This window comes from Ceratotherium simum, chromosome 35, assembly GCF_057802395.1.
Source record: "Ceratotherium simum simum isolate JZ-2026a chromosome 35, ASM5780239v1, whole genome shotgun sequence".
Lineage (NCBI taxonomy): Eukaryota > Metazoa > Chordata > Mammalia > Perissodactyla > Rhinocerotidae > Ceratotherium > Ceratotherium simum.
Genome location: NC_141934.1, coordinates 17,692,014 through 17,714,684, shown reverse-complemented (window position 1 = coordinate 17,714,684; position 22,671 = coordinate 17,692,014). Strand labels below are relative to the sequence as shown.

The window sequence follows — 22,671 nt, the reverse complement described above, 5'->3', positions numbered from 1 at the left end:
CAGCATCAGCTGGGCTCCTGTTAAAATTGAAGCTTCTCAGGCCCCCATGCAAGAGTACTGAATCAGAAACTCTGGGGGTGGAGCCCAGCAATGAGTGTTTGCACAAGCCTTCCAGGAGATTCGGATGCACAGTCAAGTTTGAGAAGCACTGCCCCAGGCCATCTCCCTAGGCCCATGTCTCCTAATATCTCACGGCACAGATGGCTCCCAGTTCTGTATCTCTAGTTTAGAACTCATCTCTGAACAATGGTATATCTAAATGCCTACTTAACATCATCTCTCCAAAGGCTCAGTGGTGCCTCACACTCAACATGCCAACTAAATTCTCTTGATTTTGCCCCCTGAACCCAAGGTAGCTCTGCAATCTCTTTCTCAGAGAGCTTTGCCAGCCTCTAAGCAACCTGGTCTCCCTCTCCTCTCCTCTCCACCTCACTATCATATCCAATCCTTCCCATGACATTGGAAGGACAAACATCAACAGAAAAATGCAGCCCACGGGCACAGGGGGTTTCTGGGCACTTGGACATCCAGAGAATGGAAAAAGTAAACACTAAAGACACTTTCTCTTTAAAGCAAACCTCTCCTTGGATTTTTGCAATTCACCAAAAATCAGTGAGCGCCTACGGTGTGCCAGATATGGTGCTTGGGTCTTGAGATATGGTTAGTCTCTCTCTGTCTGTCCTTCCTGCCTCTCTCGTTCCCCCTTCTGCCAAAACAAACTCTTATTTCACATTTGAAGATACATGCTCCCAATGCATATATTAATATACCTATTGATTTCCCTCTTGCCAGTGATTATCAAGATTTATTTATCCCCCCACTCCCCATTGATTGAGGAAAGCAGTATTCCCAGTGGTCAATCCATCCTGATATACTCCATGACAAAGAGTCAATATCTATTTATTATTTGATTTATGGGCTTAATTATCTTAAACACAGTCAGGCAGGGACAAAGCAGAAGTTGAGCACTGCCCAAGCAATGGAGCTTGGTTGGGAATACATCAAACCAGACCCCAGGGCCGGCAAGTCCCCAGAGCAGCGAAAACACGCCCATCTGACACTTCCCACTCCCTGCCCCCTCTCCCCACCCTGGAGTCTGTGGCAAGGAGAGAGAAGAAAAGGGACAAACAGCAGGGTTTCAACTGGCACCTGCTGCCAACCCCACAAGTCACAAGCCAGGCAAGTTTGGTGGTTTGCACAATGAACTTGACTTAGAGGTAGGTCAGCCTTTGTCCTCCCCAAGGGACGGGACCCAACAGTGGAGGGTTCTAAAAGGTCCGTGTGGCATTAAAAAGAAGGATGGACTAAGATACGGCTGGGAAGGGAAAGAGGATGAGAGGATGGTTTGATACAGTCTTTGGTCTGAATAGGACAGTCTTGGGTTCAAATCCTGCCTCTTCCTAGCGTTATGATCTCTCTCTCTATCTCCTGATCTATAAATGGGGGAATTGAATGGTACCTACTTCAAAGGGTTATTAAAATGATTCAAAAGACAGAAAAACCAGTATTTGCATGCAGGTCGCTCAGATTGCAGGGAACCAGCTTTTAACTACAATCACGCCTCCCTCCTTGAAGCTGCCCCTGTGCTCCTGAATCTTTGTGTAACCACCGCCTGCCAGCAATGCTGAGGAGACGGTCCCTCTGGTTTCTGGAACACATGTTAAAGACCTGATGTCGCCCACACTTGTCTTCAAAACATGGGAGAGCAGCTGGCTATTTTTAACTTGGGTAAATAGTGAAAGCTGTTGAAAATGTCTTCGTTTTCAAATCAGTTCATTGTTCATAGGGAGTCATACCAAATATCTTTCAGAACTTAGGGCATTAAAACCTGCATTTGTTCCCAGTGATGTCTGATTAGGATCAACGCTAACCGTCCACACCATTCTTGAAGGAGGGAAATACACCAACAATCCTGCTGCAAGTTCTCCACAGAAAAGGGATTGCCTCAAAGTGGTCTTTCTAAAATGCAAACCAGACCCCATCACTCTTCTGGTTAAATCCTTGGGTGGCTCCCCACTGTCTTTAGGAGAAAAGTTGAAATTCTTTAGCTTGCCTCACAGGGTCCTTTAAGATCCTCTCTAGCTTCTTATCTCTTGCTATTCTGCCATATGGATCCTATATTCCAGCTCTCAACTCTTGGCTGTCCCCCACCCTCCAGTCTTGCTCCCTCCCACCCCCAGCCCTTTGCACGTGCTGTTCCCTCCATTAGAAATGCCAATATCTTCTTGTCCATCTGGCCAATTTCTTGATTGGATAAGGGGCGGGCTCTGGGTCCCCACAAGCTTTTATATTCCTATTGCACAGATTATGACACCACTTGAGAACCATCTAGTTACTTGTTTGTGAGCTCCACAGGGGCAGGGGCCATGCCTTCCTCTCTTCATCCCCAACATTGGAGCCAGGACCTTACACATGATGAATGTTTGGGGTAAATGCCCCTAGACCACTCAGCCTCTTTATTGTATTATTATAACTCACATCACGTAATTGGCATCTTTTTTCCTTTCATCACCGTTAATTCTCCCACATACTATAACCACCCCCCGCCCAGTTTGTACTATATTTCACTTATGTCCCACTCGTTTCTCAGTGATTCTAAGTAAACAGCACCATTCATTGTTCGCCGCTACACTTGCCTAGAGGAGCAGGCTGTGATAATGCGTGCGATGTATTTTTGGAGACTGTTATTCATTCATTCAACAAGTATTTAAGGAGGACCTGATATTTTAGGGGCTGGGGATACAGAGGTGAGTCAGATAGCTGAGGTCCTCCCACTTTCCTGCGGCTTCTGTTCTAAGGTGGGGGAAGGGATGTAGGGAAGAGAGACAAGAAGCTAGCAGACAAATAGTGGAACAAAACAATTATTATCTTATGGTGAGAAGTGCCCTAAAGAAAATAAAACATGGCGATGTAACGGGAGGGACTGAAAGTAAGGAAGCAGTGTGGTGGGAGCCACTCGGGATTGGCTTCATGATTCCATGTTCTTCTGGGTGCCTCTACCGCGCTGCCTGCTTCTTCTCAGTGCCCTGTGCAGGGTGACCCTTCCCCACCAGGCCACTCAGTGCTGGAGGTGCTCCAGGCTCCGTCCTCGGGTGACTCCCCTCTCTTCCCTGGATGACCTCAGCTTCTATGGAAGCCCACAGCTTCAATCACCGCTTATACACAGATGACTCACACATGGTTATTTCTAGCCCCGATCTTTCATCTGAGCTTGAGACCAGTATATGCAGCTCTCTACTCAACACCTCCTCCTGGACGGCTGGAAGCTTAAGTAACTTGGCCAACGTGGAAGCCAGGAGCAGAGCTGGGCCACAAATCCAAGTAGTCAAACCACAGCCATCACCTCGTATCATTTGATATTCCAATAAACAGGAAACACCTGCTATTTGTAGTGCCAAGGATGCTTTGGCACCTGGAAGGAAATATACTACTTCTCCTGAAAGCTGCTATCATTATCATTATTGCCATTGTCGTTGTTGTTAGAATATCATCATTATTACTGTAGCAACCGGGAGATACAAGAGTTCGAGCACGGTCAGATACAGGAGGCATTATGCTATAGCCTTTCCATATCCGATCTCTAATTCTTATCACTATCTTGCAAGGGAGATCATTGTTATCCTCATTTTATAGACGAGGAAAGTGAGGCAAACAGGAGTAGAGAAATTTGCAAATCCACAAAAGGGAGTGTTCATTTGTATATTGTTTAATGAAAATAGCAGTCACAAAATGGGATTGCTGGGTGAGTCTATCTTCAATGGGAGAAGAAGACCTGTCCACAAATGTGTGTGTCCCAGAGCTGCTGGCTCTTCACCAAAACCTATGTCATATTCCTCCTGGGAATACAATTAGCTATTTTTCAGCCTCCCTTACAGTCAAGTGTGGCTAAGGGCCTGTGCCAGCCCATGACACATGAGTGGAATAATGTGCACCACTTCTAAGCTTGGATCTCATGGGAAACCTACCAAGTGACCCTCCATACTTGTTCCTCTTTCCCCAGGTAGAAGCAGAAGACTCTGAACCCTGGGGATGAATCCAAGAGATGGGATTGGTCTTGAATCCCTCCACCCATGAAGAAAAGCCATCTACCATCCAGAAACACCCATCTTGGACTATTATGTGAGCAAGACATGGACTTCTACCATGTTAAGCCACTTAATATTTTAAGGCTTATTTGTTACAGCAGCTACTGTTACACTGACAAATACAAACTGTGAGTTTGCATATATACTGAGAAAACTGCCTGGAAGGATATACACCACAATGTTAATGTGATTTTCTCTGGCTGGAGACATTATGCGCAAATATCATTTCCTTCTTTTTGCTGATCTGCATTTTCAATAACAAATGAGTTATCACTTGTGTAATGACCCAAAAGTTATTTTTTAAGCAATGACAGATGTCACCCATGCTAATGTAGAATCTTTGAGATTCGAGGAAAGTGGTGGCCAGTGGCAAAGTCTTTGTCCATGCAAGTCCTCTGCTGGTCATATGATTGTTTACCAAAAGGCATATGCAATGTACATGAGATGATGCTAATAATAATGATGATAACGATGCAGTACATTTATAGCGCTTCCTTCACAAAAGTCCCGGGGTACTTTACATTCCAGCACAATTAAAGGCAGCCACAGACAAAAAACCTTTTCAGCTGTGCTTTATAAAGGGAAAGCAATTCAGCTTTTTGATCATAAAAGCAAGCCGATTCTACTAGATGACGGGGGATGGAATCTTCATGTGCTCAGGCCCCCAACTCTTGTATGGTATATTTAGCACAAACTGGCCCAATGGGAAAAAAAACTCAGAAAGCCCACGAGTACAGAGTTACAGAAAAAGCAAGTCCAGATCTCATTCAGGCATCGAGTTACTGTCTTAGGAGAACACAGGGTTCTTCATTTGTCTGTCAAAGGTAGCAGGTTAGTGCTATTATATTTGAAAGCATGAAAAAGAGGAACTGATTTGGAGTTGGAAATAAATCATCTATGAAATAGCTCCTGATATTTACCAGATTTAAAATGCTGTGCAAATGAGGTCCCAGGGGATTTCATGACTACCTCGTCCCCAGGAGGCGGTGGGAGCTGGATGTCGCGTGCGTGCGAGAAACACAGTCAACCTCGCATGACTGCGAAATTGCATTCGGAATCTGAGTGCCCAGTGAAGAGACTGATGACACACGCAAAGTGAGAAGCAACAAAAATCTCCCCAAGAGCAGTGGGGAAATCCTGTGCATCCTTCCTTCTCTTCCCCGGGGTGCAAAGCCCCTTATTCACAAAAAGACATTTACGTAATGCCACTATGGTCCCGCTCCCTCCTACTCCCATCCCTGCGAAAGCATCTGGATGAAGTTCACCGTGTTCCCAAACGCAGAGGAACCGTTCAGCCTGTCTCCTGGGAGCCCCACACAGGTGGACATGCCAGACTGGCAGCCGGGACAGCCCAGAGCCCGATTCCTCTGCTGTGTCCTTCAGGGCTGGGCTTCATTGATGCCATCACTGCTCTCAACCAGGTGAGTTTTGACACCAACCAGCTGAGCATCAAAAGAGGCAGCAGTCAGGCCATCAGGAAACTTCCAAAGCGGTGTGAGCAGCTCCTGTTTAACATCTTTCACAAACTTCCCACTGCATTAGGATAAACTCCGTGCCATTGTCCGTTCTTTTGAGGCCCTGAAGCCTCTTTCCTACCACCCTGCTGTCACTCACCTGCTTCCTTCTGGTCCTCAAACATGCCCATTTCATTCCCACCTCAGGGCCTTTGCACCTGCTGAATACCTGCCTGCACTCCTCTTTCTGTGCCTCTTTGCATGGCCATCTCTCCTCCTCATTAGGTCTCAGCTCAAATGTCATCTCGCCTAAGACACCCCTTCTGAGCCCCTCCTCAGAGCTGCCCTCAGGTCACTCTGACCGTCCCCCTGTTTGTGGCCTTCACAGCACTTAACACAATGCTTTAATTATCTTACTTAATTGTCTGTTTAACTTGTTATTGTTTGTCTCTTCACTGTAATGTCAAGTCCTTGCATAAACTATAGGAACTGTGAGCAAACAGTGTGCACCCTGGCCCTCAGCCAGGGGCTGGTAAGCGTCTGTGGAGGGCATGTTAGTGAGCTCGTGTTAGCAATGAAGCTAAGAGATGGCTCTCAGGCCCCTGCTGGCTCTCACACTGGGCCGGTCCAGGCCCTCGCTCATTTTGGACTCACTGCTCACCTCTCAGGGCCGCCAGGAAGCTCCTGGCAGTAGGAAAGTCTGCTCGCTCACTGTAGAAGTAGGAACAGGTTTCTTTAAAGAGTGAGTCTGAGCTTGTGTGTGCCTCAGAATCTCCTGGAGGACTTCTTAAAACACGGAGAGCTGGGCCCACCCCCAGGGCTTCTGCGGGAGCGGGGGATAAGAATTTGCACTTCTAGCAAGTTCGCAGGTGATGCTAGTCAGGGGTCCACATGATGAAACAGGGATTTAAATAATTTGGGGCTTCTAGAAAAATATCTGGGGGAAGGAGGTGGAGGCTTCTGGGAAACTTCTATAGAAACTTTGTGAGTTTCTAATATTAATGAAATGAGTCTTTTGCAGGGAAAGAGAAAGTGAGCAAGCGTGTGTTTTTCTGAGAGGAGTGTGGGAGAGAGAACGAGAATGAGAAAGAAGGAAGAGAGTTGGTGTGTAACAGGGTGTATATGGAAGGGCTGTGTGTGTGTGTGTGTCTGTGTGTGTGTGCGTGCGCACGCACGTGTGCTGGCCCCACAGGAATTTACAGGGCATTTCAGAAGTACGTAAACAGAGAATCAAAGCTACAAAAATGAAACTCAGTTTAATAAGCCAGTGGTTCTCAAACTGTGATGCAAGGAATCTTCTGGAACTTAATAAAAAACAGAGGCCTTGGCTCATGGGACTAAGATGGGGCCTGAGCCTTGTACTGTTACCAGGTCCCCCAAGTGATCATGATATGCTCAAAGGTGGTGAACTCCCGTGACATGCTACTGCTCACGAGTTGAGCCCATGCCCCTTGACCTGGCCCAGGCAGCCATGGCAAAGAAGAAACACTGTAGACTAATATTCAGATATTCATCTGCTGCATTCCAGGTGCTGCCAGTTATTTGTTCTATGACCTGGGCAAGGGCTCTCTTTGCCTCTCTGACCTCAGTTCTCCCATCTGTACAATGGGCACAGTGATAAATGGGAGAACATCGCCAGGCCTGCTCGGAAGCAAAGCACTTGCTGAAGGCTGGTGGAGTCTGTGGCTTTTCTGGTTCATTTTTGGGGCTCTGCATTTATCAGCATGAAATAAATGCCCCTCAACCAGGGAACTGGTTTCAGCAATGAGGGTCAGCTGCGCCTCCTTCAGCTTCAAGAAAAGAACCATGTGATGGAACCACAGGCTCTGCTGGGCCTGGAGCTCTCCGTGCCTTCCTTTCCCAAGGGAGGGCTGGAGCAGTAGAAAACAAGGGTGTTGGGACATCGTGATAAACCTTTCCGGGAAGAATGGGGCAGCTTCTCCCTCCCTACACTCACACTTGGCAACGACAAGGGTGGAGCCACGGCTTCCCCTCTGCTGTTGCAGACCCTTATCCGCTGTCCAAACAGCAACCACGACGGACGGTCCTCACAACACAGCGTTTCCTGGTCTGGCTGAGGACAGCGGGACGGGACGGGGGAAAGGAAGCTGTGCCGCTGAAGACATGCGTTCTTTGATCACGATGGGAAGTTAGAGCAGAAACACTGACATTTCCTTGACTGTTGTTGCCTCTGCAGCCGTCAAAATACTCCCCTTGGGCCCTACCCTTTATTTTGGAAGTTTCCCACTTTTTGCCCTCAAAGACACCAGGTCCTGTCCCTGCCTATAACCCTCCGGCGGCTGCCTGCTGCCCTTAGCAGAAAATCCAGACCTCCCGCCAGGCTTTTGGGTCCTACACAGAGGGTCTCCTGACTGCCTGATAGAGTCACGTGGGAGGTTTTGTACTGAGGCCCGAGACCCACTTAGACAATTACATTAGAGACTCAAAGGCAGTAGTTCTCAACTGGCGCGACTTTGCCCCCAGGAGACATTTGGCTATATCTGAAGACTTTGGGTTGTCACAACCAACGGGGACTTGGTAGTACTGGTACCTAATGGGTAGGGGGCAGGGATGCTGCTAAACATCCTACAATGCACGGGACAGCCCGCTATAAATGAATCATCCGGCTCCAAATGTCATAGCGCCGAGGTTGCGAGACTGCTGGAGGCAGAGCCGGGCACTGGTACTGTGTTAAAAGTCCCCCTCCAAGCCCCAACCGGGCTTTAGAGCCCACTCCCCTCCCCAGTCCAGCTCCTGCCAGCTTTTCCACCCTCGTCTTCTACTCTCGTGCCCTCACCCACCATGTTCTGCTACCACAGTCTTCTTTCTGGTCCTCAAACATTCCCTGCTCCTTCCTACCCCTGGGCCTTTGCATCTGCTGGGTGTGCTCTGCCCCCACATCTGCATGGCTGTCTCCTAGCACTCAGGTCCCTGCCCAAATATCACTTCTTCAGACCAGGACCTACTCAAATGATGTCATTACTACTTTAGTATTGGCCTGTCCCTCCACTAGAATGACAGCACTCTGAGAACAGGGTCCATGTCTGTCTCGCCCATCATTGTCTCCTAGTATCCAGCAGTGTGCCTGGTACTTAATGTGTTTACTAAATAACCGTTGAATGAATGTATGAATGGAAAGCACTGGGGGAAGATGGGGTTTTCACACTGTCGGAGGATGAGGTGTATCAGTGGAGACCTGTGCTCTTGTCCTGGCCCCACTTTCCTCTCCAAGTCTCACTTTCCACATCCGTAATATGGAAGGGATGGGTCAGTGGCATTGGCTCCCCTAATGAAGCCCATTCGGAGACATCAATTTTAGGGCTTTGCTTCGTCTTTGTCTCCATGGCACTAGGCTAAGGTAGGCTGGCCCAAGCTCCTGTCACCAGATAAATAACAAATTACCTCCCACTGAAATCCTCATATTTTGTAATTCTGTCTGTTCTGTTTTCCTCGGGAACCTCCTCTGTTTCCATTTCCTTTTGTACTAGCTGGACACACCTGGCATCAATGCTGGGCACATAGCAGGTTTCCCGGGGCATGGTTCCCAAATATTAGTTGGATTAGAATGGGCTGGGGAGCCTGGCTAAAAGGCTTTACCTACAAACAGACTTGATTCACTAGGTCTGGGGTAATGTGGGTAGACTCAAAAACGGCCCCCTAGGACCTCCAGGTCTTAATCTCTGGAAACTGTGAACATTACCTGAGATGGCAAAAGGGACTTTGCAGAGTTGATTAAGTGAAGCATCTTGAAATGGGAGATGATTGCGGATTATCTGAGTGTGTCCTAAATGCAATCACAAGTATCCTTATAAGAGGGAGACTTGACCACAAAAGAAAGCCATGTGACAATGGAAGCAAGATGCTAAACTGCTGGTTTTGAAGATGGAGGAAGGGCCACAAGCCAAAGAATGCAAGGAATGCAGCTCTAGAAGCTGGAAAAGGCAAGGAAATGGATTCTTCTCTAGGGTCTCCAGAAGGAACCCAGCTCTGACTTGGTGGTAGCCCAGTGAGACCCACTCCAGACTTCTGACCTCCAGGCCTGTGAGAGAATAAATGTGTGTTGTTTTAAGCCACCAAGTTTGTGCTAATTTGTTTTACGACAGCCCTAGGAAACTAACACAGGTAGCACCCAGGAATCTGCATTTTACCGACCTTCCTCCTTTTGCTGGCTCTGATGCAGGAGGTCTGGGTGGACCGTACTTTGGGAAGCACTTCCCCAGAGCTGGTCCAGGCTGCCCCTCAAACACAGCCCATTCTCAGAGAACCAAAGAATTTTGTTAGAGTTGGAAGGACCCTGTCTTAAACAGCCGCTTCTACCTGCTCATTTTACAGATGGGGAAACCGAGGCCTAGGAAACTCCGCATCAAGGTGGAAGGATGAGAGATGCTTTCATTCAAGTCTATCTTTACTGGCTTTCAAATTCCATTTGGAGTTTTTAAAATGAGCGATGGTGCAGGCTGTCGATAGCTTTGCAATAATCTCATAATGACCCAATCGTGAAACGATTTAGCAATTCTGCTGCTAATTGCATTTGTGGATATAGCAATTGGGTAACTAGTTGGTTATTACTCATTCTCCAAGAGCCATACACACTGCATTACAAGGATGCTAATCTTAGAAATACTTGTTAACTTCGATGATAATTACTAAATAATTGGCTAGAACATGCCATTGTGAATTTATCTGGAATATGCCAGGTAATTATCTAGTCTTATGTTCCCTGTAAGATAAATCCAAGGTCCAAAAATTGTTCCAGTTGGTTGACTATCATCCAACCATCGACCTCTGCCAGCCAATTGTGCAAATGCACATGATTAATCAAAGTACTCAAATATTTGGTTTCAAACTGAACGTTCAGATAAGAAACCTGGATGGCCAACAAGCAGACAGTGCTGAATGAGAGAGAGGGGTGCACAGAGCCCCTCCCAAAGATAAATATATAATGACACAATAATATGGAATAAACGCCACTTCTTTGGGGCTTATCTGGCTTCTTCACACAAAATACTAAAACACTTGAGAGACCAATTACATGTCCCAAAGCTGCAGAGTCTTTATCACGGTGCCAGGAAAAGGCTGTGCTATTTGTGAAATCTGCAGGCAGTTATGGTGTTTGGGGAGGGGGACTCAGAATTTTGTACATAATAGAAAAAGGGCCCCAAATGCAGCTGGCTGGCAGGATGAGTGACACATTTTCATAATGACCACTCGTGTTTCAAGGATGGCTGCTAACTGGATCTGTCCACTTCCAATTAGCCAGCCCTTGGGAGAGGGATAAGGGAGGCTTGGGTAACTGGGCTCCACTGATATATTGAAAGGCCAGGCAAAGGAGAAGAGATGGTAAATTTCAAATTTCTAATTTGGAGATGTGAAAAAGAGGGAACAGCAGGCCAAAAGGTGAGGAGTTGACCAGAGAGAAATTTGGGGTAACAGTGAAGCAGTGGGTAGACCAGCAGTGGGGAAAAGACCACCTGCTAACCAGACTTCTGTGGCCCAAGTGAAGGGCTATTGCTTGCTTGCTGATGAAGATGATACTTACTGGATAAGAAAGGTAATGGTCTTGTGGTAGTAGGTTGTAAAAATGGCCACAGATTGTCCCTCTCCCTGCATCCATGCCCTTGCAACATGATCCTGCAGTCCTCCCACCCAGAGGTAGAGTTTGTTTCTCCATGCCTTGAATGGAGGTTGACCACGTGACTTGCTTTGGCCAATGGACATTAGCCAATGTGACACAAACAGAAGTGTGAAAGACACTTGTCCATCAGGGCTTGACTTCTTGCTGCACTTGGCACCTGAGACCACCATGAGAATGAGCCCAAGCTAGCCTGTTGGGGGATGAGAGGCCATGTGGAGGAGAACCAAGGCACCCCAGCTGACAGTCTGCCAACCTGCAGGCATGTGAGTGAGAGCATCCAAGACTGACCAGCCCTCAGTCTGACCTGCCAGCTGACCACAGACACATCCAAGAGCCCAGCTCCTGAGCCTGGCTCAGCACAGAAAACCTGTCCACAGAATAGAAAGAAACCATGAAGTTTTGGGAGAGTTTGTTACTCAGCAAAAGCTTACTGATACACTCACCTAATCAGAACAGCTCAGCTCCTGAATATTATCTCGGCTGATTATTTGAGAGCCATTCTGCCCTGTGCAGAGTTGGGAACCACCATTTTTACCTTGGTTGAAGAAGAATTGAAGGGCCATGGCTAGATCTCCAATCCTTTTCAAACACTACCATTTGACACATGGGTTCCAGTCAATTCACCATTGGCATAATCAATGGTGACAGACAATAACACACATTCTACCAAGCACCAAGTTCTTATAAATGGACCCAAGGAGGCTTTGTATCACAAGGGAAGAGATCAAAGACACACCAGTTCTTCCTGGAGACCCCAGCTCCTGCTATGGTACCTGCCAGGATCCAAGGCTTATGCATTTGGGATCTAATTGACGAGTTGAGCATAGGAAGGAGAGAGTTCCTAATTGACCCTCGGCACCACAGGCCATACCAAGAACGCCGCTGCTGTGGCCAGTCCCAATGCAACATGGGAGTAACTTCCAGAGTTTAAAAACACACCCAAGGATTGTTTCACAACTGTTCAACTGAAACCAAAGCTATTTTTTTTTCAATGCCCCCTGTCACTGGGCAAATTTAGAGAGAACAAGTCCAAGAAAGTTACTATCATCTGACATTTTCTTAATGTCAGTTCTCTATTACCTACCCCTTCTGGGCAGCTACGGACCATGGATCCTAGATATTTAAAACAACAATGGTAAAGCCTGCAAATGTGCTCTGCTACTTTAATGAAAGTCAGAATAAGAGTCATCAGAATCTTAGTCCAGGGGTCGGCAAACTAGGGTCTGAGGGCCAAACGTGGCCCATCGCCTAGTTTTGTAAATAAAGTTTTATTGGAACATGGTCGCGTACATCCATTTACGTCTTGTCTGTGCCTCTGTCCACACCACAGTGGCAGAGCTGAGTAGCTGCTACAGTAACCATATGGCCTGCAAAGCTGAAAATATTTACTGTTGGGCCCTTTACAAAAAAAGTCTGCAGACCCCTGATTTAGCCTAATTCACTCAATTTACGTGTGGCCAAAGTAGGTCCTGGAAATGTTGTTTCACAAATACTTGGAGAACAGGGGTATCTAGAACCAACTTTTCTGACTCCCCATGCGTGCTCTCTCCATGGTACTGCTCTGCCAGAGAGTTTTAGCATTACGAGTATTTTCTGGAATCTCAAATCTTAGAACCATGTAAGCTGTGAATGGCAGAACTGAAGACGCGCCATCCACCAGAAGGCTGAATTAACCAGAACCCCTATTTCTCAACTCTGCCAGCAGCAGAGCTTCGGGAGTGAACTGATGGGTGGGGAGCCCCGCGCGACTGACCTGGTGATGATGGCCAGGTGGGGCGGGCTCATGCAGGCGCCCATGAAGAGCACCACGTTCTCGTGCCGCGTCTGCCTGTAGGCCATCACCTCTCGCTTGAAGGCCTTCAGCTGGTCCTCATTGTCCCTCTCGATGTCGATCAGCCGGATGGCCACCTCGCCGTGCCAGCGGCCGTGGTACACCTGCCCGAAGCGGCCCTTCCCGATGAGCTCGCCGATCTCCAGCTGCTCGAAAGGGATGTCCCACTCCTGCAGGAAGATGCTGGTCTGACTGGCCTTGCGCGGGAAGCTCCGGGCCGAGAGGAGGGACAGGTTCATCTCCTCAAAGTCATCCTCCGACTCCTCGGCCTCGTCGTGGCCCTCTTCATTCTGTGGCCAGAGCGGAGAGAGGTCAGAGCTGTTGCCCCTGCCCCACCTTCCACGAGGTCCTGCTGGGCCCCGTTGTGCATGTGCAGGTCTGGACATGTCTGTGTGTGTGTTTTTGGCTGGTGCGCATGTCTCTCTCTATTTGCCCAGGTTGTCTTGTCTAGACTCGTTTGGAATGAGGAGCTGAAAGGGAGATCGTGGTAATTCAACTCTCTTGTGCTAAGGGAGAAACCGAGGCTCAGAGAGGAGAAATACTAGACGGACCACCCATCCCAGTTTCCTGGGACTTGCTTGGTTTTGGCACTACAAGTGCCATGCCTTGGCAACCCCTCAGTCCTGGCAAACAGGGATGGTTGGTCACCCTGGGAAGCTCCAAGTCACGCAGCCCGGCAGAGCCAGGATCAGGATTCGGGTCTCTCAACTCCTAATATCCAATGCCCTCCTACTCAACCATGAGTTTTGACTTGTCTGACTATTTATGCACGTGTAATAAAGAAGACAGGCTAAAATATGGGTACATCATGTGTCTGCGTCTAACGTGACCACCCTCCATATGGTGTGTCTTTGCTTCCCCCAGGGAATTTGGTATTGATGAGTCAGAGACTGGCAGAGGTCAGAACTACTCTGCACAGGCCAGAGGCCTGGGGTTCCTGTGTGGCCGGGAGGGCAGGAGACAGAAGAGAGTGAGAGGTTGATAGAACGGGTTTAACACTCAGAACAAATGAGCTGGAATCTGGCCTCTGTGTGACCTTGGGCAAGTCCCCTCCCTTCTCTAGGCCTTCCTCTCCTCATCATAGAGTGGGGCTCATCAAATGTGCCCCTAAGGGTGGTGTGAGGTTTTCAGTGAAATGAAAGCCTGTTAAGTTCTTTGCACCGACCTGACCACTTACACGAAACATGTGCTGGGATGCCTGAGAAAATGCAGATTCCTGGGCCTCACCCAGCTCTACTGAATCAGAATATCAGCAGGCCAGGGCCAGGAATCTGCATTTTTATCCTGCATGCCCACATGACTCAGGGACACTTAGGCATGACCATCACAACAGTTAAACGCTCAAGGTCTAGGGACCCGCATCCCCAGTATGGTGTCTGGGGTGCCAGGGGCTGGGGGTGTCCTGCCCCTTGGATCTTTCACTGGAGTGTGGGAGCAGCAGGTGCCTGAGGGCTTGGGGCCTGACGAGACAGCCCGAGAAGGTGGCCCCTCGGCTACGTGCAAGTCTTCCTAACCCCAAACCTGAGCAAGCTGTCCCCAATGGCACACGCAGGAGAAACGACACAGGAAACATTGGCTTCTCTCAGGATTATTTTTCAACTGTCACAATAGTTCCAGAAAAGGACATAATTTGCTCTGGAAACCGTGACTCTATTCCTTTCAGTTCAGGACATACCGGCAGAGCCGAGGAGTTGGGGCTCCGTGGTTCTCACCCAGGACATTCATTTACTCCTCCAGTGGCTCCGGCAGTTGGGAAGAAGCCCTAGAACATTCTCAACACCCTGCCAAGCCCAGGGTCCCTGAGGCCCTCGCCTCCTCCCCCGTATTCTTTTGAAGGCAGTGGGGCACATCCCCCTTGGTATTCACCCAGCCCTGAGCTGGTTTTTCAACTCAGAATGCAAATCGCTTGCCAACTTCCGTACAACTTGCTTTTCCGTGATGCATACCACAGAACGGCCCATTAGGCTCGGGGCCCGGAGGGGCCACCACTTGTTAGCTGTCCCGGAGTTAGAACATCCATCAGGCAGGGCCACCTCCCCCTCCCCACCGGCCCCAAGCCCTCTGCGTCCTCAAAGACTCCTGACATCCTGGCTCCGGATACCAATTGGCTTTGCCAAGTTCTGGGCAGCCCCTGGAAAAAGTTGCTTCATTGCTCTCTAGTTCTCACCTCCGAGGTTGGCTCCACTTCAATTTGAAGTAATGGATTTCCTTCCAAGCTTTAAAGAAAGAAAAATAAATGTGACCCTCAGGTGAAAAGGTGGGTCCACATATTAAGTTTATCCGTGTACGAAGAGTCCCCAAATGAGTGTCCTAACCACCAAGCCCTTCTCTTGAATTTCACTTCAACGCTTGTGTCTGAAATAATCCATAACCTCGCCATAAAGACGCAGTGTGCAAGGACGTTGTTTTAAACAGATTTTCTGGGCTGCTCGGAGTCATTTTTCTTTATTGCTTTCGTTTCCACTAATCTAGCCGCTTCCTTATAAATTGGCCTAAATGCCATGGGTGGAAGAATCCTCAGAGCTCTAGGTGTTCGCTAGGAAAGAATTAATCACATCTCTAAAGTACACTGAGATTCGGAAACTTCTGGAAGGATCTTAGTGTTCATTTGTTTGTTTACCCATTCATTCCTTTGACTAGAATTACGTGCCAGGTACAGTGCTAGGCCCCTAGAGGGATACAGAGTTGAAACTGGCTTGGCTTCTGACTTTAAGGAATATTCTATTACTACTGAAGAGACTAAAGCAAGTGCACAGATATTGTGCAGAAAGGCTAAAAGTGACAAGGGCTGAAAGTTAGGTGTGGACTGAATAAAAGGAGTGTGATGGAAATTCTCAGGGCAGAGGATTACTGGATGTATTTGAAAGTTCCCAGTGTTTGAGATGGACCAATCACACCAGTCACGCCAACCACGTTGAATCAGGGTGTGTGGAATGAGAATGAGGAGGACGAAGGGAGACTAGAAGACACACGTGTGCGTGTGTGTGTATGTGATGGTGTGTATGTGATGCACTCATAAGCTCGTGAGCTGCAGGTGTGTTCTAAGTATGGGAACATACCGGGAGTGGGCGCTGGGGAGCACAATGTGTTTGTGTGTGTGAGTACTAAGTATATATGGAGTACTGTGTGGGTATTATGGGATATGCTCTGTGCTCTGTTCTGTGTGCATGTGAGTTGCGTGTACACACTGGACAGGCTGTATGTTGATGGTGTAATTGAGGATTGGGGTGTGAGGGGAGTGTCCGAGTGCGTGGTATGCGATGGGGATGTGGGGCACAGTGTGTGCTCGAGGTGTTTCCTCGGGGCGTGTTTTTAGAGTAGAGCATGTGTATGTGTTTATAGTAACTGGGCTGCTGAAGGCACAGAAGAGCTGGAACTTGTAGGAGGAAGGAATCACAAAGGACACCATGTGCCCTTCCTACTCCCCCAGCAGAAGCTTGGCAGATTCCCTCTACCCACTTCCTCATTTGGGAGGCCCCCCCTGTCCTGACCCTCAGACCCCAGGAAGCTGTTGAACCTGCAGACAGAGTCAATCCACTTGCAGGAGGGGCTCCTGGGGAGAGGGAGTCTGTAAGACTGTAAGAACTAAAAGAAGGAGACAGAAGGGTCGGTCACAAAGTGGCATTTGCCATTGTATTAACCAATTATTTATAGCACAGCCTGGGTAGGCAGAGTGGAACCACACTATGACGGCTGATATGCTGGGAGCTCGACGCCCTGGGGGAGGTTTGGGTGGAACAATGAAGCTGGGGTCCCTCCCCACACCCAACAAAACGGGCAGCCCTCCTCGGCTAGCATCAAGGCGTGGTTACAGCAGCCAGGCGATTAAATTATTTCCCTTCTGCGAAGAGTTAGTTCCCATCACTCCAGGCACATTTAAGCAGATAGAGGGCAGTTATTGACTCTGCTTTTTCCCTGGCACTCCCTGACTGTCAGTTAATAACCTGGAGTTCGTCTTGCACAAATCATGGAATTAGTTTATGTGCGGCAGAGAAATGATCCGGAGCTAGATGTCAGCACAACATCCCCCGGCAAATTGCTGCTCCTTTGATTTCAGAGATGTATCATTTGGGTCTTTAACAAAGTCCATAACACCACTCAGAAAGGATGGTGCAGCCAGGGGAGCCAGAAGAAAAACCAAGTAGGCGAAAACGGGAGTTGGAAAACCAGCTTAACTGCAACTAGCTCCCCAGGGTGCCCCAGACTATGGTCACAATCAAAGAAAATTTAAATTAAGGAAGGTGATTTCACTTCCGCTGCACAAGCAATAGACCACCTGGAAAGAGGGTCTGTATCCTAAGGATGCTAAAGATGCCACGCACAAAGATGTTTGTTGCAGCATTGTTTACAAGAATGAAACATGGGAAGATGTAAGATCCAGAAACAAGGAAATTATTCTACATCAATATGACATTTTACAGCCATTAAAAACAATGTGTATAAAGAGTCTGGAATAATATAAAAATGTGACATTACAGCAATAGGGATAAAAAAGCAGAATGGAAATTGTGGGTATCGTGGATCACAAATATGTAAAATATGAATAGAGAGAGCACACATCAAATTTCTAAGAGTCGTGCAATTATAAGTGATTATTTTTCCTTTTTTTTTTTTTACAGAATTAGTCCAAATTTTCCAAAACTAGCTTATATTACTTTTATAATGGCATAAACCAGAGGTCAGCAAAGTTGTTCTGTAAAGGTCCAAGTAAATATTTCAGACTTTATGGGCCATATAGTCTGTTGCAACTAGTCAACTCTGCTGTTGTAGTTTGGAAGCCGCCATAGACAGTGCATTGTAAACAAATGGGCGTGGCTGTGTTCCAATAAAACTTTATTTATAAAAACATGCGGCAAGTTGGATTTGTCCCATAGGCTGTAATTTGCTGATCCTTGGTACAAACCTAAATTATACTCTTTAAAAGGGGGACAATGACGCAGAAGAATTGCCCTTTCATAAGCCCTGGCTATTGCCTGGGGAAGTTGTCTTTCTGATCATAGGAGAATCTGGGGGTCCTAAGGAAACGGTCTGGCCCCCGGAAATCACACTTGACAGGCAGGGCCAGGGACACAAGGCAGAGCTGACTCATGGGGGCCAGCGATGCCTCTCTTGCCTGGGCTGTCACATTCTCCCTCTCTCTGCCTGAGCCATTCCCTATGTCCCTCTGTCCCCCTGGTACTTCTCCCCTGCCTGCCACTCCATCGATTCCAGGAAGAGGATAAAAGAAGAGAGGGATCCTGAGCAGACTGAAGGCCAGGGCAGGGGAAGGAGATCTCTGTCTCACTTACATTGGATTCGAGGTCACCGGATGCAGGATGACCTGGGGCGCCCGGGTCGGTGTCTCCGGCACTGGCACCACATCTAAGAGCCAGAGATTAGACAGTCAGAAACCAAAGGTGGAGTCTACAACCACCCCCAAAGCCTGCTTCCCGGGAGATGCTGGCAGCCAGCAACTTCTCCCCACATCATGGGTCCCTGGGGCTGACCTTTCCCCTCTCTCCCTTCCTGGACCACTTGAACTTCACCCGCTCAGATGCACTAGTGTTCTAGATGACATCCTGAACAAAACTCCCATTGTTGCCTAAGGGCTGCCAGAACCCCCGAGCCTCTGGCCTGAAGCAGCCACTGGCCATCTCTGAATCCTCCTCACTCCCGAGTTCCCTTTGGGATGATGAGACCACTGGGTTTCACGTCTCCCAGTGCCCAACTCAAGCCCCTCTGACCATCTCCCCCTTGCCATGTGGCTCTGGACCCCTCCCCATCTTGCCCATCCTTCCACGCAGACCACCCTCTCAGGCCTTTCTGCTGTGCCCTGGGGCCTCGTTGGTGCCACTGCGCCCCTGGGACTCCCACCTCTTCCTTCTCCACTCCCACATCCGCCATTATCTTGGGGTCTGGTGATTCCATCCCCCCTTTGAGCTTGTGCACCCAGCAACATGCTCCCCTGTCCATTCCAGCAGCTCCCGCTCCTCAGCAGGCTTGCTCAGAAGGGGCTCAGCTCACAGGCGACTCACCTGGGAAGATGAACTGCTGCTTGTATTTGTAGTAGTGGGACACTTGCAAAAGAAAGAAAACATCAAAGTGAGTGCCGCCCCAGAGCGGTCCCTTTGGGTACCAAACTGGGCTCCCACAGCCACCATGTGGTTCTCTGTTCACCGTTGAGAGTTTCCAGACTTCTGCAGACACCCCGAATTCCAAGGGACGGAGAACATGTATAAAGAAACCAGAGCTCTAAAATCCAAGCCAACCCTCCCATTTGAGGCTCCCTGAAACAGAGCACCCCAACTCAGAGAGTCATCCTGAGCACAATCTCATTTGTGTTAAACGCATAAGAACACACACACAGAAAAAGTCTGCAAAGCCATAATCTAAAATATTAATTTTTTTTCCCTTTAGGCAGAGTTGATTACAGTGGCTTAAAAAAAAAACCCTTACAAGTTTCTCATGTTTTCCAAATTCTCTGCATTGGGCATTGTATTAGTTTTCTTGTTGCTGCTATAGCAGATGACCATAGACTTGGTGGCTTAAAACAACACAAATTTATTCTCTTGTAGCCTGGAGGTCAGAAGTCTGAAATAAGTCCTAAGGGGTTAAAATCAAGGTGTCCGCAGGCCTGGTTCTTTCTAGATGCTCTGAAGGAGGATCCGTTCCTTGCCTTTTCTGGCTGTTAGAGCTTGCCTGCATTTCTTCTCCCCTAGCCCCATCACTCCACTCTGCTTCTATCCTGACACCACCTTCTACTGTCTTCGACCTTCTTGTCCCCCTCTTATGAAGATCCTCGTGATTACATTTAGAGCCCACCCAGATACTCCTGGGTAATCTTTCTACCTCCAGAGCCTCAGTAACAGCTGCAAAGTTCCTTTTGCCATATAACACATTCGCAGATCCCAGGATTAGAACGTGGTCACCTTTGGGGGACCATTATTCTGCCTCCACAAGCATGAATTCATTTCTAAATTTAGGGAAAAAATTATATAAAAGAAGTTGCCTCAACTTCACTGCTGATTCTCTTATAATTCTTTTTACTTCCAGTCCACTCAACAGAGACCAGTTTTTCCAAACATCTTCAAGATTTCTAATGTTACCACTTATGCCAGTGTGATGGACAGCCTGGAGCAGGGGGTCCAAGGGGCGTCAGGGGCAGTGGACAGGTCACACAGAGCTTTATACTCCAAAGCAAAGGAAGTGAGCAGGGATGGGGTCAGATATGAGTCTGCATTGGTGAATATACTTCCAGAAACAATCTTATTACATTCAGGGACAAGCTACAATGGGAGTTGGCTCACCAAGAATTAGCATAGTGGTTCTGAGCTGGGATCTGTAAGCTGATCCTGTAGGGATGAACCCTTGCTCTTCTTTTGGCTGCTTGTAAAAGCTTGGGTAACTCTCTCCAGGTCTCAGTTTCCACGTGTGTAAAATGGGGATAATAATAGTCTCTCTCTCATAGGGCCGAGCTCATCATTACGTGAGATGAGTACACAGTAGGTGCAGAATAAGTATTAGCTGTGACAAATAAGCCAACATCTTTCTAAGCTCCCTCAACTAACAGACAAGAATGATTTATAATTAAGAGACAACTGGATAGTTTCAACAGCTAAGTCATTAGCTGCCCCTGAGGTTGGAATTGACTTATAAACTCTCCCAGGATACAGATCAAGTCCTGGTATATACAGATCCCAAGGACCTGGTCTGGTATCTTGCACCAGTGGGTGTGCAACTCATGTTTGTTGAATTAATCAACTCTCTTTCAGCAGAGGAATTCCCAAATACCCCAGAGAGCTGGAATCCAAATGGATGCATTTTTGATGCTGGGACACGAGGTGCCCAGGATGGGAAGCAACTCATTCAAGGTCACAGGGCAAAGCTTTAAAAGAAACCCAACCTCTATGATTTCAGGAACCTTTCTTCTGTTACACAACCCAGGTTTGTTCACTGCGTGCAGACATTTTGTTAGTCAACTAGGGGCTAAAATTAAAAAAGAAAAACTACCCGGGGTTCTCAAGAGGCTCAGCTGATCTCTTCCCTCCCCAGCTGGGACGGGGGATTCCGTGTCTGCAGAAAAAGTTAGCTGGCAGTTAGGTTCTTTTAAGGAGGAGGGACTGGGCACTGGAAAGCAAGCACTGCTCTGAGAAGGGACAGGTGTCAGGCAATGGGACACCTAGCAAGTGCCTCCATGCACAGAGCCAACCCCTCCCCGACCCCTCCGTGTGCTGGAGAACAGCTGGTTCCCAATGACAGAAACGGACAGAGTGTCAGAAGAGGAGGAAAGGCATCTGTGAGCCCTGTTCTTCTCTCAGAAAAACGACACCAGAGAGAAGCAGCCCCAAGGGGCAGCTGACGAACCCGAGTGGCCTGCTCAGGAGAGCCGAGTGGCTCCTGCTCTCTGGCATGGAAGACGACTCAGGAAATGCGAGGCTTCAGGTGACCGGAGGGCAGAGACAAGCGGGCCACTTTGAAGGCACTTCCACTCTGGAGCCCCCTCTCCTTCCCTAAGGCTCCTCACAGAGCAGCCTGAGCGGTCTTCTAGAAGGAAGGAAGAAGGATTAAGTCATCCTCTGCCTAAACCTTTCCATTGCATCCCCATGTGTCTTAAATAAAATCAAAATTCCTGCCACGCCCTACAAGGCCTTCCCAGGCTGCACCCCTGCAGCTCTCTGAGTCTCGCTTGGTGCCATGTTCCCTTATTTACGGCACTCGAGCCATTGGGACATTTTTCCAGCTCTTTCCTGTGGCAGGGTCCTTGCACGTGCTCCCCTCTCTGCCTGGACAACTCTCTTCCATCTTCAGAACTCAGCTGCCTCTGACCCTTCCACACAAACTTGTTCTCCTCTTGAATTTGCTCATAGCATGTTCTCTCCCTTTCTAGCACTTATCACAATTTATAATTCTATTTCAATAAGTATGTCTGCTTGGTTAACACCTGTCTCTCCACTGAGCTATAAACTCCATGAGAACGGAGACGGTGGCAGGCAGAATAATGCCCCCTCTGCCGAAGATGTCCACATCCTAACCTCTGGAAACTGTGAATACATTACCTTGAATGGCAAAAGGGGCTTTGCAGGTATGACTAAGTGAAAGATCTTGAGATGGGGAGATTATCCCGGATTCTCTAGGTGGGCCCTAAATGTAATCACAAGGGTCCTTATAAGGCAAGAGGGTCAGGGTCAGAGAAGGAGATGTGATAATGGAAGCATAGGTTGAAGTGATGTGGGGCCACATGCCAAGGAATGTGGGCAGCCACTAGAAGCTGGGAAAAGGCAAGGTAATGGATTCTTCCCCAGAACCTCCAGAAAAATCCAGCCCGGCTGACACTTTGATTTTTATCCCAGTGAAACTGATTTGGAGCTTGTGACCTCCACAACCATAAGATAATAAATTTCTGCTGTTTTAAGCCACTAAGCTTGTGGTAAGTTGTTACAGCAGCAGCAGCAAACTCATACAGGAACATGTCTGGTTCGTGCACTGCTCCATACCTAGTGCCTCATATAGCACCTGGTATACAGCAGATGCTAAATAAATGTCTGTTAAGGAAATGGATGGAAGAAAGCAGTCTGAGGGCCAGAAGACAATTTGAAGAGAGAAAACTGCAGCCCTCCGCAGTGCATGAATTTCAAGTCATTCATTCACTCATTCATTCATTCAACAAACATTTAATTAGTGCCTTCA

At 48.1% G+C, this 22,671-nt stretch overlaps 1 protein-coding gene across 1 annotated transcript in view; it reads right to left on the bottom strand.

Annotated features, from left to right (window-relative positions):
• The window catches only part of KSR2 (kinase suppressor of ras 2), a 402,219-nt gene that overhangs the window by 43,314 nt on the left and 336,234 nt on the right, over positions 1-22,671 (bottom strand). Inside the window, exons 12-15 of the mRNA XM_087424142.1 lie at positions 19,020-19,061; positions 18,294-18,366; positions 15,173-15,221; positions 12,928-13,295 (exon numbers count right to left, since the gene is read on the bottom strand). Of these exons, the coding sequence (XP_087280268.1) occupies positions 12,928-13,295; positions 15,173-15,221; positions 18,294-18,366; positions 19,020-19,061 (532 nt within the window). The remainder of the gene's footprint in view (positions 1-12,927; positions 13,296-15,172; positions 15,222-18,293; positions 18,367-19,019; positions 19,062-22,671) is intronic.